Source organism: Panthera tigris, chromosome D4 (assembly GCF_018350195.1).
Source record: "Panthera tigris isolate Pti1 chromosome D4, P.tigris_Pti1_mat1.1, whole genome shotgun sequence".
NCBI classification, from domain to species: Eukaryota; Metazoa; Chordata; class Mammalia; order Carnivora; family Felidae; genus Panthera; species Panthera tigris.
The window spans coordinates 93478331-93495760 of record NC_056672.1 but is presented as its reverse complement, the minus strand read 5'-3'; the positions used below and the strand labels follow the sequence as shown (position 1 = coordinate 93495760).

The 17430-nt window shown below is 46.3% G+C and overlaps 1 protein-coding gene across 1 annotated transcript in view; it reads right to left on the bottom strand.

The window, feature by feature from the left end:
* CACNA1B (calcium voltage-gated channel subunit alpha1 B) overlaps positions 1-17430 on the bottom strand; it is a 188089-nt gene that overhangs the window by 76316 nt on the left and 94343 nt on the right. The window contains exons 19-20 of the mRNA XM_042963523.1: positions 12596-13363; positions 11452-11669 (exon numbers count right to left, since the gene is read on the bottom strand). Of these exons, the coding sequence (XP_042819457.1) occupies positions 11452-11669; positions 12596-13363 (986 nt within the window). The remainder of the gene's footprint in view (positions 1-11451; positions 11670-12595; positions 13364-17430) is intronic.

The window sequence follows — 17430 nt, the reverse complement described above, 5'->3', positions numbered from 1 at the left end:
ACATTAAATGTAAATGGTCTGAATATGCCAAATAAAAAACAGAACTGACAAATATGCCAAATTAAAAACATGACCCATCAATATGCTATCTATAAGAAACTAACTTAAAATATAACCATATAGCTAGCTTGAAAGTAAAAAGGTGAAAAAGATACATCATGCAAATATTAATCAAAATAAAGTAGGAAACAGTATATTCATATCAGATAAAGTAGACATCAGAGCAAAGAAAATTATCAGGTACAGAGAGACACATTACACAATGATAAAAGAGTCAATCTTTCAAGAAGACATCAATTCTAAATGTGTATGCACTCAATAACAGTGCTGCAAAATATGTGAAGCAAAAACTGATAGAAATGACAGAAGACACAGACAAATCCACGTTTATAGTTGGACACTTGAACGCCCCTTTCCCAGCAACTGACAGATCTAGACAGAAAATCAGCATGCACACAGAACTCCACACCATATACTCTTTTCAAGCACCCACAAAACATATACCAAGATATGCCATATCCTCAGCCATAAAACAAGCCTTAATAAATTCAAAATAATTAAAATCATACACAGTATGTTCACTGACCACAAAATCATCAAGCTAGAAGTCAATAAGAGAGAGACAATAGGAAAATCTCGAAACCCTTGGAAACTAAACCACACATTTCTAAACAAACCATGAATCAAAGATGAAGTCCCAAGGGAAATTTTTTAATGGAATTGAATGAAAATTAAAATATATCAAAACCTGTGGGATACAGATAAAGCAAGTACTAAAAAGAAAATTTAGGGGTGCCTGGGTGGCTCAGTCAGTTCAGTGTCCAACTCTTGATATCTGCTCAGGTCATGATCTCAAGGTTCATGAGATCAAGCCCCACATCAAGTTCTGCACTGACAGCGTGGAGCCTGCTTGGGATTCTTTCTCTCCCTCTCTCCCTGTCCTTCCCCTTACTCATGCTCTCTCTCTCCCTCTCAAAGTAAATAAACATTTTTTAAAAATAAAAAAAAAATTTATAGCACTAAATGTTTACATTAAAAAAGAGGAAAGGCCTCAAATCAATAACTTAAGCTCCCATCTCAAGAACTAAAAAAGGACAAAATAAACCCAAAGAAACAGAAAGAAGAAAATAATAAAGCAGAAATAAAATGCAATTGTAAATAGAAAAACAGAGAAAATCTAGGAAATAAGAATCTAATTCCTTGAAAAGATCAGGGAGATTAACAAACTTTAGTGAGACTCACAGGAAAAAAAAAAAAAAAGAGAGAAGACACAAATCACCAATATCAGGAATAAGACAGGGGTTGTCACCACAGATCACAAAGACATCAAGAGGATAATAAAGAAATACTACAAACAACTATACATACATAAATTTGACAAATTAAATGAAATAACCAATTCCTTCAAAAGCACATACTACAACTCACCCAATGTGAAATAGATAACATGCCCTTATCACTATTGAGAATATTTTTTCTAATTCCAAAAGAGACATGCTTTATTTCCAAGTTCTACCAAACGTTAAAGAACAATTAACACCAATTCTATACAATCACCTCCAAAAAAAACCAGAAGAAGGAACGCTTTCCAATTCATACTATGAATTCAGTACTACTGTGATACCAAAATCAGACAAAGACAGCATGCACACATGCATGCATACCACACACACACACACACACACACACACACACACACACACACACAAAGAACAACAAAGCACCAATATCCCTCATGAATACAGAGTCAAAACTCCTTAACAAAACATTAAGAAACAGATTTCAGCAATATATAAAAATAATTATACACCATCACCAGTAGAGTTTATCCCAGGGATGCAAGGCTGACTTAATATTTGAAAACCAACCAATGTAAACTACCATATTACAGAAGAAAAATCACATGACCCCATCAATTGATGCAGAAAATCATTTGACAAAATGTAGCACTAATTGAATATAAAAAAAACTCTCAGAAAAAAAAGGAATAGAGGGGAATTTTCTCAACTTGATAAAGAACACATATCAACACACCCTCCCAAAAAAATCCTACAGCTAATGTCACACTCCATGTTGAAAGACTGACTGCTCCCTCCTCCCACAAGATAGGAATGAGAGAAGGACGTCAGTTCCACCACTGCTGTTCAACACACTTGTGGAAGTTGACAGTAAAATGAGGGAAGAAAAAGAAATAAAAGGCACACGTGTCATAAAACTGTTCATTATCAGATGACTTGATTACGCAGACAATCCCAAGGTATCTACAAACTAAATACAAACCAAAATTACACAATTTCTTTAAAATCTGATGAAAATGAAGACACCAAATGTCAGAATCTATAAGATACAATTAAATTAGTAATCAGAGGAAAACTCATAGCCTTAAATAATCATATAACAAAAATTAAAGAATAAAATAAGTAAACTAAGTCTCTAACTCAGGAAGCTAGAAAAGTAACAACATAGTAAAACAAAAAGGCAAGAAGGAAATAATGAAGATAAAATTGAAAAGTAACATTTAAAAAACACTTAAAAAACAAAATCACAGAACTAATAAAATGCTGGTTCTTTTTATGAAAACCTACAAAACATATAAATCACTAATACAATCAAGAAAAAAAGAGGGAAACAAAGTACACAGGATAATGATACTAATAACGGCAGACACATGACTTTGAATTTGTCAAAACCCATAGAATGTACAACACAAAGAGGGTACCCTAATGTAAACTATGGACTTTAGTTAATAATAATATTTCAATATTGGTTAATCAATTGTAATAAAATGTTAATAATAGGGGAAAACTGTGTTTGGGGAGATTATATAAGAACTCTGTATTTTCTGCTAATTTGTCTACAAATCTAAGACTATTCTAAAAAATAAACCATTAAATAAATAAATAAAATACACAGGATAAAAAATGACAAGGGGGGAAACAGAGGAAGTGCTTTTAAAACACTTAAGCCACTTCTTTGCATAACTGTATATATATAAATTGGAAAGTCTAGATCAAATGATCAGTTCTAAGGAAATTGTAATTTACCAAAGAGATCTCAGGAGATAAGAAGTTTAAACAGACAATATCCATACAGAAATAGAGAAATTATTAAAGAATTACCCTTCCAAAAGAAACCTGAGCCAGATGATTTCACAAGTGAACTCTACGAAATCTTTACAGACCAAGCAATCCTATGCTACTTAAACTATACCAGAAAAGGAAAAGAAGAAAACTTTCTTTTTATGAATCAGTAAGGGTTATGTCCTACAGACCGCTTTGGGTAAATTTTCCCCATAGAGTTCTCCTTAGTTTTATAATACCCTCACTTCAGGAAAACATATGTATCTCTCATTACAATGTTGTTGGGTTGTTTTTTTTTTTTTTGGCTGATGTTTATGTAGGAAAAATGTATACTTCCCCCAAACTCAACAGAACATTTTTAAAAAGTTTATTTATTTATTTTGCGAGAGAGACAGCATGAGTGGGGGGAGGGACAGAAAGAGAGGGAGAGAGAGAGAATCGCAAGCAGGCTCCACTCTCAGCACAGGACCCCACACAGGGCTTAATTTCATGACCACGAGATCACGATTGGAGCCAATATCAAGAGTGGGACACTTGACTGAAACACCCAGGTGCCTCTCAATACAACATTTTTAACAACAGCAACAACAACAACAACAACAAATGTAGGGAAAAACTCTCAGGCAAGATTCCAAATTCAGTTGGTTGACTATTAGAATCATGTGTGAATGTTTTTGAAAAATGCAATAAGTTTCAATAAAGGACGTGTCCAAAGCAATTGCTTGTTAACAGCTATTTTAACTGTGGTGATCAGGGAGGGAAAGCATTTTATGTCCTGATATGATAGTCGATACTTTTCAGTGTTTAACTATGCTTTCGTTATATTTTTTAAAAATTTACTGAGGATTTTGAGTACAACCAACTCTAATACATTAAAATTTTTATAGGACATTATAATTTTCCCATTTAAAATAATAGGAAATTTAGGGGTGCCTGGATGGCTCAGTTGGTTGAGTGTCCAACTTCGGCTCAGGTCATGATCTCACAGCTTGTGAGTTCAAGCCCTGCGTCGGGCCCTGTGCTGACAGCTTGGAGCCTGGAGCCCGCTTTGCTTTCTGTGTCTCCCTCTCTCTCTACCCCTAACCCACTCACATTCTGTCTCTGTCTCTCTCAAAAATAAATAAACATTAAAAAATGTTTTTTTAATAAATAAAATTAAGTAATAGGAAATTTGAAACATTATAACATTTGACTTTCAGTGATGGATACATTAAGCATATTGTAACTATATAGTATTCATATCTAAACCTTACAATACTTAAAGATAAGATAGGAAAACTATAGAACACATCTCACTCTAAAATATGGAATATAATGATTTGTAAGAAATATATATTTGCTCTAAAACCTATTTCACAGATACAATTTGGCCTTCCTCCAGTTCCTGAGAAACATTTCAGAGCCATAAAGGTGACATGGGTGTCCTGTTACTAATGAAGGTGACTTGTGGACTCCATCCAAGGGCTGGGACTTGTTGCCAGGAGGACTAACCACATGATTAAAGGGTTGGAACTTCCAGCCCCAACCCTGACTTCCAGGGAGGAAGTAGGGGATGGAGGTTGGACCAGCCAATGGTCAACGACTTAGGACTGCAACAAAGCCTGCATAAAACCCAAAGACTGGGTTTAGAGAGCCTCTGGATTGGTGAACAGGTAGGGATTGGGAAGAGTGGCGTGCCAATAAAGGGCATGGAAGCTCCACACCTTTTTCTCCAGACCTCACCACACATATTTCTTCATCTAGCTGTTGATTCTTATCCTGTTTCATATCCTTTAACAAGCTGGTAAACATAAGTGTTTCTCTGAGTTCTGTGAGCAAATTTAAAGAACTTAAGGAAAAGGTCATTGAAACCTCCAATCGCAGTTGGCAGGTCAGAAGCACAGGCGACGGCCTGAGGCTTCTGACTGGTGTCTGAAATGAGGGCTTGTAGATCTCAGTCTTGCAGGCTGAGCCCTTAACCTGTGGAATCTGATGGTATCTACTGGTAGGTAGTATCAGAATTGAGACAAACTCTTGGACACCCTCCTGATGTCTGAGAATTGCTTGGTACCTGGGGACCCTCTTCATGCTGGACTTGGGTCTGGGAACGCTAAAAGAACTGGTGTCAGTAAAAAGTATCAATCCAAAAATCCTACATAAAATATTAACAGAATGTAACATCACATTTCAAAATATGTTAACTGGGGTACCTGGTTGGCTCAGTCAGTAAAGCATGTAACTCTTGATCTTGGGGTTGTGAGTTCAAGCCCCACATTGGGTGTAGAGATTACTTAAAAAATAAAAATCTTTTTAAAAAATGTTAACTAAGCGGGGTTTATTGTAAGATCACAAAGATAGTTCAATGGTAAAAAGTTCATTACTATAAATCTCCATATTTAAGGGGGTAAATGTATGATGTCTAGCATGCTAAAAAGGCATTCAACAAAATTCAACATCTATTCCAGACAAATACTTACTGAAATAGGAATTTATGAGTACTGTACCTTGATTTTACACACACACACACACACACACAGACACACACACACACACACACACACACACACACACCTCAAACCCAAATACAGGCAGAAACAAGGTAAGGGTACCCACTAAGTCCACTGTTACCTGATAGTGTATTTAGCCAATGCAATCACGCAAAAAATTAAAAAATTAGAAAAACAAACAATGAGAGGTCTAAGATTGGAAAGGAATAGTTAAAGCTGTATTTGTAGAAGTTTTGACAATGTACTTAGAAAGAAACCAGAGTCAGTGCTAAAAGTAATACGCAATTTGAGGGTTCAGAAAAGTAGGAAGATACAAAACTGACATTTAAAAAGCAATAGCCCAGATTTCCACACCCAGCAGAGGCCAAGACAGAACCCAAACTAACCCTTGCACCATTAACAATCATAAATACTAGACATTAAGAGAATGAAAAGACAAGCCACAAACTGGGGGGAAATATTTGCAACCCAATTAAAAAGTGGGCAACAATGTCTGTTCTCAGACCACAATGGAATTAAACTAGAAGCCATAACAGAAGGATAACTGGAAGTCCCCCAAAGACATAGAAATTAAACAATACGCTTCTAAGTAATACATGGGTCAAAGAAGAAATCTCAAAAGACATTCAAAAATATTTTTAACTAGGGGCACATGGTTGGCTCAGTCAGTTAAGCATTGGACTTCAGCTCAGGTCATGATTTCACAGTTCGTGAGTTCGAGCCCCACATGGGGCTGTCTGCTGTCAGCACGGAGCCTGCTTTGGATCCTCTGTTTCCCTCTCTTCTGCCCCTTCCCCTCAAAAATAAATAAACATCAAATAAAAACATATATATATATTTTTTTTTAACTAAATGAAAATGAAAACACAACTTACCAGTTTGTTGAATGCAGCAGCAATGCTTACAAGGAAATTTATAACACTGAATGCATATATTAGAAAATGAAGATTTAAAATCAATAATCTAAGCTTCCACCTTAGGAAACAAAAAGAAAAAGCATGCTAAAAGTAAGCAGAAGAAAAGAAATAATAAGAATTAGAGCAGAAATCAATGAAACTAAAAAGAGAAAATTAATAAAGAATATCAACAAAACCAATGCAACTGTTTCTTTGAAAAGATCATTAAAATTGATAAGCCTCTATTTAGACTAACTAGGAAAAAAGAGGGAAAACACAAATTACTAATATAAGAAATGAAAGAAGGGACATCACGACTGCTCATGGACATGAAAAGGATGATACAAGAATACTATGAACAACTCTTATGCCCACAAATTTGATAACCTGCATGTAATGGACCAATTCCTTGGAAAGACAAATCTCCTTGAAACTCACACAAGAAGAAATACACAATCTAAACAGGCTTCTGGGGCTCCTGAGTGGCTCAGTCGGGTAAGTGTCTGACTTCGGCTCAGTTCATGGCTCCTGAGTTCGAGCCCCACATTGGGCTCTGTGCTGACAGCTCAGAGCCTGGAGCCTGCCTCAGCTTCTGTGTCTCCCTCTCTCTCTGGCCCTCCCCGTCTTGCACTCTGTCTCTCTGTCTCTCTGTCTCTCTGTCTCTCTCTCAAAAAAAATTTTTTTTTTAAATAAATAAATGAAAATAAAAATAAATAGGCTTCTATCTATTAAAGAGATTGATTCATAAATTAACTACCTTCCAAAACACAGAAAGCACCAGGCCCAGATGGGTTCACTGATGAATTCTACCAAACAATTAAGGAAGAAATTATACCAATCATCAACAATCTCTTTCAAAGGATAGAAGCAAAGGGAGTACTTCCTAACTCATTTTATGAGGTCAGCATTCCCCTAGTAACAAAACCAGACAAGGCATTACAAGAAAACTGGTTAGACCAATATCTCTCATGAACATAGATGCAAAAATCCTCAACAAAATATTAGCAAATCAAATCCCCCCAAAAGTATAAAAATAATCATATACCATAACTAAATGGGAGAGCTGTGTCAGGTATTCAAGGCTGGTCCAACACTTGAAAATCATTGAATGTAATTCATCCCATCAACAGATTAAAAAGGAAAAGTCACTTGATCATATCAATAGATGCAGAAAAAGCATCTGACAAAATCTAACACCTACTCATTATAAAATCTCCCAGTGAACTAGGAATAGAGGGGAATTTCCTCAACTTGATAAATACTCTCCACAAAAAACCTACAGCTCACCTCATACTTAATGATGAGAGACTTGAAGTTTTCCCACTGAGATGAGGTACAAGGCAATGATGTCACCTCTCACCACTCCTTTTCAACATTGTGCTGGAAGTCCTACTAATGCACTAAGGCAAGGCAAGGAAACAAAACGTATATAGATTGGGAAGGAAGACATGAAACTGTCTTTGTTCACAGATGACATGATAATATATATGGAAAACCAAAAGAATCAACAACAACAACAACAACAACAAACTTCTGGAACTTAAAGTGATTTAAAGTTGCAGGATACAAGGTTAATACACAAAGGTCAATTGCTTTCCTATTTACCAACAATGAATGAGCAGGATTTGAAATTTAAAGCACAATATCATTAATAGAACTACCCTATGACCCAGCAATTGCACTAGTAGGGGTATTTCCAAAGGATACAAAATGCTGACTTGAAGGGGCACATGCACCCCAATATTTATAGCAGCATTATCAACAATAGCCAAATTATGAAAAGTGCCCAAATGTCCATCAACTGATGGATTAAAAAGACGTGGTATACATATACAATGGAATACTACTCAGTGATGAAAAAGAATGAAATCTTGCCATTTGCAACAACATGGATGGAACTGGAGAGTCTTATGCTAAGCAAAATAAGTCAGTCAGAGAAAGACAGATATCACATTTCACTCATATGTGGAATTTGAGAAACTTAGATGCACATAGGGAAGGGGAAGCAAAAATAAGAAACAGAGAAGGAGACAAATCGTAAGACACTCTTAAATGCAGAGAACAAACTGAGGGCTGATGGGGGTTGGGAGGTTGGCAGGTGGAGTAAATGGGTGATGGGCATTTAAGGAGGACACTCATCAGGATGATCACTGGGTGTCATTTATAAGTGATGAATCACCGGGTTCTACTCCAGAAGCCAAGACTACACTGCCTGTTAACTAACTTGAGAATAATTAATTCATATTAGCTCCCCCCAAAATGAAATTCTTAAGTATAAATCTAACAAAGTATCTACAATATCGATACGTAGAAAACTGAAACTCTGATGAATAAAACCAAAGAACTACATAAGGATACAAATGTTCCATGTTCATGGATAGGAAGATTCAATATTGTCAAGGTGTCAGTTCTTAACAACCTGACCTATAGATTCAATGCAATCCCAAGCAAAATCTCATCAAGTTATCTTATGGATATCAACAAACTGATTCCAAAGTTTACATGGAGAAGCAAGAGACCCACAATAGCCAACACTTCAATACAGAAGGAGAAGAACAAAGTTAGAGGGCTGACACTACCCAACTTCAAGACTCACCATAATATTACAGTGATCAAGACAGTGCTGTATGGGTAAAAAATAGACAAACAGGGCAAAAGAACAGAATACAGAGCTCAGAAATAGACCCCAGAAATAGAATCAACTGATCTTTGACAAAGAAGCAAAGGTAATCAGTGGGGCAAAGATCACCTCTTCGAACAAATGGTGCTGGATGTCCACATGCAAAAATGAATATAGATAGACATAATACCTTTCACACAAGTTAAGTCAAAACGGCTCACGGGCCTAAATGTGAAATGCATAAAACTCGTAGGGGATAACACAGGAGAAAACCTAGACGACTCTGTTTCTGATGATCCTTTTTAGATGCAACACCAAATATATGATCCATGAGAAAAATAACGTATCAGCTAGAATTAATAAATTCTGCTCTGTGAAAGATAACGTCAAGAGAACAAGATGAGCCACGGATGGGAAAAAATATTTGTAAAAAAACACATCTGATAAAAGAGTGTTATCCGGGATATGCAAAGAACACCTAAAATTTGAAAATAAGAAAACAACCAGATTAAAAAATGGGTCAAAGATCTTAAGAGACACCTCACTGAAGAGGAAAAGACAGATAGCAAATAAGTATATGAAAACAATGTTCCACATCACACATCATTAGGAAAACGCAAACTTAAACAATTTGATACTACGACATACTTACTAGCCTGGCCAAAATCTGGAACACTGACAATACCAACTGCTGACAAGGATGTGGAACAATAGGACCCTCGTACGTTACTAGTGGAAATGCAAAATGGTATAAGCAGTTCAGCGGTTTCTTACAAAATGAAACACAGTCTTACCATATGATACAGCCATTACTCCCCTTGGTATTTACCCAAAGAAGTTGAAAACCAGTTCACACAAAATCTTGCACACGTTTATAGCAGCTTTATTCATAATGGCCAAAATTTGGAAGCAACCAAGATGTCCTTCAATAGGTACGTGGATAAATAAACTGCAGTATCCCCAGACGATGGGATACTATTCAGTGTTAAAAAGAAATGAGCTATTGAGCCATGAAAAGACACGGCAGGAACCTGAAATGCATATTGGTAAGTGAAAGAAGCCAATCTGAAAAGGCTATACACTGTATGATTCCAACGCGATGACATTCTGGAAAAGGCAAAACTACAGAGACGGTAAAAAAGATCAGGGGTTGCCAGGAGTTGGGGAAGAGGGGCTTGACAAAAGTCAGGTGGGAAGCCTGGGCCGATCCTCAAGTTTATCCAGAGAGACTCAGACCAGGGGGGTTGCTTTCCAGGAGTCTGGTAAGACAGACCCACTATTACCCATGGGAAGGGAAACCAGGGATAGGCCAGGGAAAGCCTTCTCCCAAGGAAGCAAAAAGGAGGAGAGCTTAAGCAGCTGGAGCTGGCCATCTCCCATTGCCACACCTAGCACTGTGCACCGGTTCACAGGCCCCAGGTGAGAGCACCTGAGCAAGAGGTAACAGACACAGACATGTGTCTGTGTTTGTGGACACATCTGCAAATACAGGCAACACCAGGTGGTGGCAACTGGTCTACTCGAGACCTAAATCTTCATTTGGCCTTGCACGTCAGCTCTGCTTCTGTGGTATCTTCCCCTCCCCGTGGAACGCCTTCTCTGTCCTCGGCGCTCACGAGAGGTCTATGCACCTTCCACACAGTATGAGGGGACGGTATTTGTCCGTCTTGTCCCTACAAGGTGGAGTGGCCTGAAAACAGGAGCAGTATCTTGTCCACCCTGCACCCTCAGTTCCTGCCCTCATGGTCAGGCAGTCAGGCACGGAGTGGCTGCCCAATCAGGCTCACACTCACGTGTGAGTGAGTGAGTGAGTGAGTGAGTGAAAGAAAAAAGGGGCTGAGGCAAAGGCCTATGGGGATCTTAGTGCAGGGATCATAGGGCAAAGTAAGTCGGTAGGAATACCAGCACCCCGACAACTTCCTCCTCCTCACCCACTAGTTCTCAGTCCCCATCAAGTCTGGGGACATGGTCCTTAGCAGCTTTCACACAACTATGAAGAGCTGTGACCATCCTGAGGTCTGCTCTCCTGATGAGACCGTAAGCCCCACAGTTCCACTCCCCCCCGCTATCCCCAGCACTCTCACACCATGCCTGGCACTGAGCTGGTAACTTGCACATATTTTTGGAAGGGAGGAGAATAGAGTTTCAGTGGCATGTGATAGCAACAGTGCTCCTCTGGGGCATCGGAAACAAAGAGACATCAAGGCACAGATGCTGACCACAAAGGACTTTGTCTCGAGCTGGTGTAGACAGGCTCACACAGGCATGCTCTGTCCCCAAGCGGCTGCCATGGAGAGAGGGGGACGGGGGAGAGCAAACTGGGCCTGCATAAGGTGGGCCCTGCCCCGCTGATACGGGGAGATACTCACTGGGAACAACCGTGGTCTCCCCAGGAGGGCCGGTCAGCGTCACCGGGATATGCACAGTGGCACTCAGGTCCGAGGGTTGACTGCCCATCCGTGTGACATTCCGCTGATTGTCTGCATCTTCTGGCTGTTCCTCCACCTTCTGTAGGCAGGTGCTGGGCAGTGCATGTACAGGGCCCACACCCATCATCTCACTGGCCTCCAGGTCACAGCGTGGCTCCCTGCAACCAAGAATGCACATCAGACTCTGATGCAGCCCTAAACTCCTAGTCAGTCTGCAAAATCCAGCTCCTTATGCCCTGATGCAAATCAGATAAATCCCTGACCACTTCCTCTGCTACTCTGACATTTCATATGGTTTTCATCACTTTGTACATTTCTGTGTTTTCAGGTCTGAAAAGTAAAAATGGGGCCGACTCAACCTGTCTGTCCCTGGCACACGACCAGGCATGGCTGGCATCACACTATGTATATAAAAGGGAATTATGTGCAGAACGAAGAGGCCCAGAAGAGGGTGTTTCTCTAAGCTACTCCACCTGCGGCCCCTCCAGACCAAAGGCCCCACACAGAACTCTGCACTCAAAGACAGACTCTGGACCTGAGCAGGGGCTTCCAGCTGCCGGGCAGGCGCCCAAGAGTGCTGGCCTCAGCCTGGGGCCTCCTGTCACCCCAGCTTTCTCACAGACTCAGAGTCATGGCCTGTCTCTGCCAGGGAGCAGGTGAGCCAGCTGGTGTGGAGAGCTGAGAGGCCCTTTCTGTCATGGCCACCCAGCCTGGCCCTATTCCTTCCTACCACTCAGCCCCCAGTGGCCTCCTCGGGCCTCCCTCAGGCTCTCTCCAATCTTCCCAAGCCAATGTGTCCCAAACCAGTCCCAACGATTTCGTCCTACACCCTCTCTCTCCTGCGAGCCTTAGAATAACGGCGGACACGCACCAAGCAAACCTGATCCCCACGCGGTTTTAAGGATTTTACACATCGCCCCAACAGGGCAGGGTTGTCCCCACCGCAGAGAGAGAGGCTGAGACGGAAGGCGGGACGGCCAACCTGAACAGGGACAGCCCCGCACCCCTGAACCCTGTGCCACCGGCACCCCCAGCCCCTCGCCCCTCCGACAGGGCCCCACCTCCGCCACGCGCACTCCCTCACTTGGGCTGATGGTTCCGGAGCTCCTTCTCCTTGTCCCTGTCCTCGACCTCGCCCTCCTTCTCTGCGTCCTCGTGCGTGGGCAGCGCCTTGTGCCGGGCCCGGTGCCGCCGCGCCGGCTCCTCGCCGCTGCCGGCCTCCCGGGGGCCGGCCCGGGGGCCGCCGCGGTGGCGCGCTCGCCGCTCGCCCTTGGTCCCGGGCGCGGCGCCCTCCTTGCCCTGGTCGGGTGCGTGCCGGTGGGCGCGGTGGCGCCGGGGCTCCCGCTCGGCCGCCTCCTCCGGGGAGCCGCGCCGGTGGTGGCGCCGGCCGCCCTCGGGGCCCGGGCCGCGGCCGCGCTCGCTCCGGGCCTCCTTGCTGCGGCTGCGGTGCGGCCGCGCCCGCTCCTCCCGGGCCCCGGACTCCCCGCCCTCGGCCTTCGGGGCGTCCGCCCTGTCCTGCTCCGCCGCCGCCGCCGGGGCCGCTGCCGGGGCCTTGTCGCGGTGCCGGTGGTGCCTGCGGGGCGGGTCCGTGCCCTCGCCGGCCTCCGCGCCCTCGGGCCGGGCCTTGCCCCCCGCGGGGCCCCGCGGCCCGTCGCGGCCCAGCTCCACCACGAGCGGCCGGTCCAGGTGCGTCTTCATGTCCGGCCGCAGGTGGCGCGTGGTGGCGTAGCGCAGCCGCTCCTCGGGGTCCATCTCGCTGTACAGTGCCTCGCAGCTGGCCCGCAGGTTCTGCAGCCGCAGCTGGCTGGCCCGCTGCTCCCAGACCGAGCGTGCTTTGGCCGAGTTCTGCGGCCTGCTGTGGGGAGACCGGCAGTGAGCGTCTGCCCCGCCCCCCCACCTCTCTGCCTCGCAGGGGAAGCCACAGATGGTCGCAGCAATGGAGAGATGGCAGAGTGGACGCAGGGAGGAGGGGTGGCAGGAGCCCTCAAGACCCCTGGCAGTCGGTGCAGAGCAGGTGGGGGATACCCAGGGTAACAAGAATTCAGCGCTGCCCTCGCCCCATCCTGAGCCCAAAGACTGAGGGGGGGGGGGGTCCCAGGTGGGGGCTCAAAGCCACCCTTGAGCAGGTGCACAGGGGCCCTTGGCCACGGTTTGCAGGGCAGTGGGAATGATAAGAACCAGCATGAGGTGGCAGACAGGCTTCCAGGGCAGGTGGGCTGCTGGCCAGGAAGACCAAAATGGGGAGAGGTGGGGGGCAGCGTCCAAATGGGGCAGGACTGAGGAAGAGGCAGGAGGCAGGGAGCCACCTGCAGCAGCCCTGGGGCACGGGCCTCGCTGAAGCATACAGCAGAGCTGCCCAGGGGCAGCTGGCCCTAACAGGAGCGAAGAGTAAAGCTGTGACTGCTCCCTGAGGTGGTCAGCCCCATCTGGGCAGCTGCCACTGGGCTCAGCGGCCATTTGCTCCCAGGAGCCCAGCACTCAGGTCGAGGGCTGGAGATGCTTCCTCCCATGGTCCTCAATGCCCTCCTTTCTCCTGGCTCCACAGGGAGCCCCCTTCATCCACCGGCACAGAGAGGAGCCCTCCAGCACCAGGAATGGCCTGTGCTCCAGACTCAGCCCCCAATGCACAGGCTACCAAAGGCCTCGACCACCCTCCAGCCTCACCCACATGGTTACATGTGGGGCTCCACAGCCCAGGGTACATGGGAAGCCCTTTGCATTCTGGGGTCTTTGCTGAATAAGGGTTCCAATGCAGGTGACTCCAGTCCCACCTCAGCCAAGCAGAAACCTCTGCTGAGGCCAGACTCTCCTCCTTCAGCCTCTGGAGGTTTCTGGACCCACCACGGTGGTGGTGGTGGCAGCGTAAGAACAATGCCGGCTGTGGAACCTATATTGTTCAAGGGCCACACTGTGCTACCGGCTGCAATGCCCACCTCATCCGACCCCCAAAACCACCTTTAGGAATTAGGTGCTGCTCTTGTCCCCATTTCACAGATGAAGACACTGAGCCTAGAGGCTGCGACTCACAGAGGGCCCCACGGTGAGCCATTGACGGAGCCAGGATCAGATGCATGCAAAGGCAACACAGAAAAAAAGGTATCTAAAGATGCGAGGCCTTGGCCAGGCCCCAAATGTACTGACACCACAGCCTAGAGTGACAGCCTGAGGGGCCCCAGGCCAACCCTGCCACCAGCTCCAGGGCCCTGGGCCACTGAGCACCATGCTGACCTGCAAAGACAGAGGTGGCCGGGTGGGGGAAGCCCAGTCCCTGCAGCTGGCCTGCACAAAGCATATGATGCTTAACCCTGTCCCTTTGAAGTGAGGTCCGGGCTCCAGTGCGGGGAGCCATTTCCAGGGCAGTGCCTCAAAAGCGTGAAGGCAAAAGAGTACGCTGTCTGTGCCTCACCCGGGAGCCCATGTGGCAGACAGGCCAGGGCAACACAGGGGGGACAACTGTTAGCCTCTCTGGCCATCTGCTACCCCACAGCTTCAACTGCCACCCAGGCCCTGAGCTGCCTCCTCTGACACACCAAAGCCATGCGGCCCTACTCCTGGGGACGCCTTGCAACACAACCACCCTCTGTTTCTCTGGCTTCAGACTAAAGGCACGGGGGACCTACCCCATCCCAGGCTGGCACCGAAACAGAGGACCCAACTCTGAACAACGCTGAACCACGTGAAAGGGATGACAGCCTTGAGGGTCACTCCTAAGACATAAGAGCCCACGAGGGCTGAGACCACAGCAGCAGCAGGGTTAGTGTTAGACACAGCCCAAGACGGTGAGGGGCGGGGAGGTGAGTTCCGTCAGAACAGACAGGCGGTAGAGACAGTGGGAACAATGTTCCGACTCTGAGTGGCCGGAGCTCCGGTGAGAATGAGCTTGTGATGACATGGCTGTGCCCTCAGGCCAACCCTGGGCTGCAGCTCCTCCTCTGCCAGCAACCAGCTAACCCGCTAGACTGGAGGGTGCCACGGGGCTGGCAGACTCCTCTCCTCTCATAACTTCCCAGGGGAGCAAGACACTGAACACTTGTGTCACGTGGCCCCTCTGGGCCCTGCTCCTGCTGGGTCTCTCTGCCTCTCTGGGCCCTAGTGCCGCCTGAAACTGTCTGCAACCACCTACCAGTGATGCTGCTGACTTCCTCTCTGGATGTGTCTCTGAGTCTGTGTGCCAGGCCTCTCCTCCCTGTTGGTGTCTGAGTCAGCCTGCACCCACCTGGCTGCTGCCCTGTCCTTGCTCAGTCTGGCCACCGCTGGTCTCTCTGCACCTCTCCACCGACTTCACAAGTAGCAAGAACATGAGAGGGAGAGCCAGGCCAACCATCTGACACACAGGTGACAATGATCCAGGCAAAGCCCTTGTCTAAAAAGGCTCTTTGAGGAGTCACAGGGGGGAGTCGCTCCCCTGATGTCTCGACCCCAGCTTGCTGGTATAGCCCTATTCAGCCACACCTGCCCCAGGCACTGCAGATGCCTGTAGGACCCAAAAAGAAGCCTCACTGGTATGGCCCTGCTTTGAAGTCTCTGGGCTGAGAGAGCCAGTTACCCGCAGCCGCTGATAACGTGAAGCAGCCCCGACTGTGACACCATCAATACCTATGTGCACATTTTACTCCACCCTGCGAATCACTCATCCAGGACCCAGCTTTCTTACCCTGTGAGACATCAGGCCCCAACAGCCAGCAGCTCCAAGTGCTTGCGGGCAAGCTGAACCTGGCTCTGTGCTGGCTGAGTAGGGGGCAGGTGTCTCAGTGATGGCAAGGGCTCCCACAGCACCAGAACACAAAGCAGGCACCCGGCTACCTACTGACTACACCCAGGCACTCCGGGGACTTCTCACCTGCAGGGGTTGGTCTGACCCTTGGGAGGAAGCCCCTGGGGACAAGCCTCCCAGGACAACTTCCCCCGCCAGACTGGCGTCACCTCCAGGAGGGCCACACTGAGGTTTCTATGGCTCTATCTCAGGCTCTGGCTGATCTAACATGAGACAGCAACTCTGATCTTGCTGGCACAACTTCCTAAGGGTCATAGATACACCCCCTCCCAAGTGAAAAAGGAGTGGGGAAGGAGGACCCCGTGAATGTCCTCTGTGAGTCCTAATGAACGCTCTCCGTCACGGGAACCGTAAGGAGACAGCACGCATTGGTGCCCAGCGGTGGTCACCTCAGGAGAAGGGAAGGTGCTGAAGACACCAGAGAGACAGCACATGGACAGACAGCAGACAAGACGACCAGGAGGGAGAGGAGAGGGGCCGAGCTCAGAGAGGCTGATGCCCGTGAACAGGACTCAGGGACGTCGGGAAGCATGCCCACTGTCCCCCGCCAGCTGCAGAAGGCTTTCCCGGAGCTGCCCCTGAAGCAAGTGATTTGAGGCGGAAAAGCAGTTAGGGGTGGAGGGAGGTGTTCGCATGTAGCTGTCACGAAGCCACAGACGGGGATCGTAGCAGAGCGACTCACGGTGAGTTTATGCTGGAGACAGATGAGCTGTGAGACGCAGCACCTCGCGTGTGCTTTACAAAACTGCACATGCAAAAGACAAAACAAACAAAAGTGAGAAAACCAGAGAGGGCTCTAAAGGACAAGAACATGTTTGAGCCACGTCAGGTCAGGGCGCAGGCTGCAGTGTAAATCTGGGCAGGAGGCCAGGGACGCTTCCATCAGAATGGGCACCGGCCGAGACCTCGGGGGAAAAGAGAAGTTGAGAAAGAAAGAGCATCCGGCAGAAAAGTGGCGCTAAGAAAGAACACAGCACACCCACCACGGCTGGAAGAAGAGAAGCCGGGGTCCTGCTGCCCATCCGCTACGGCCCAGCACACTAGGCCCCTAGAAGGGCAGCCGGCTTGGAGAGAGCCAGCACCACTTGTCCGAAGTTCCAAATGGCCCTCCCCTGCCTCTTGGTGTCCCACGCCCACGGGGCTGC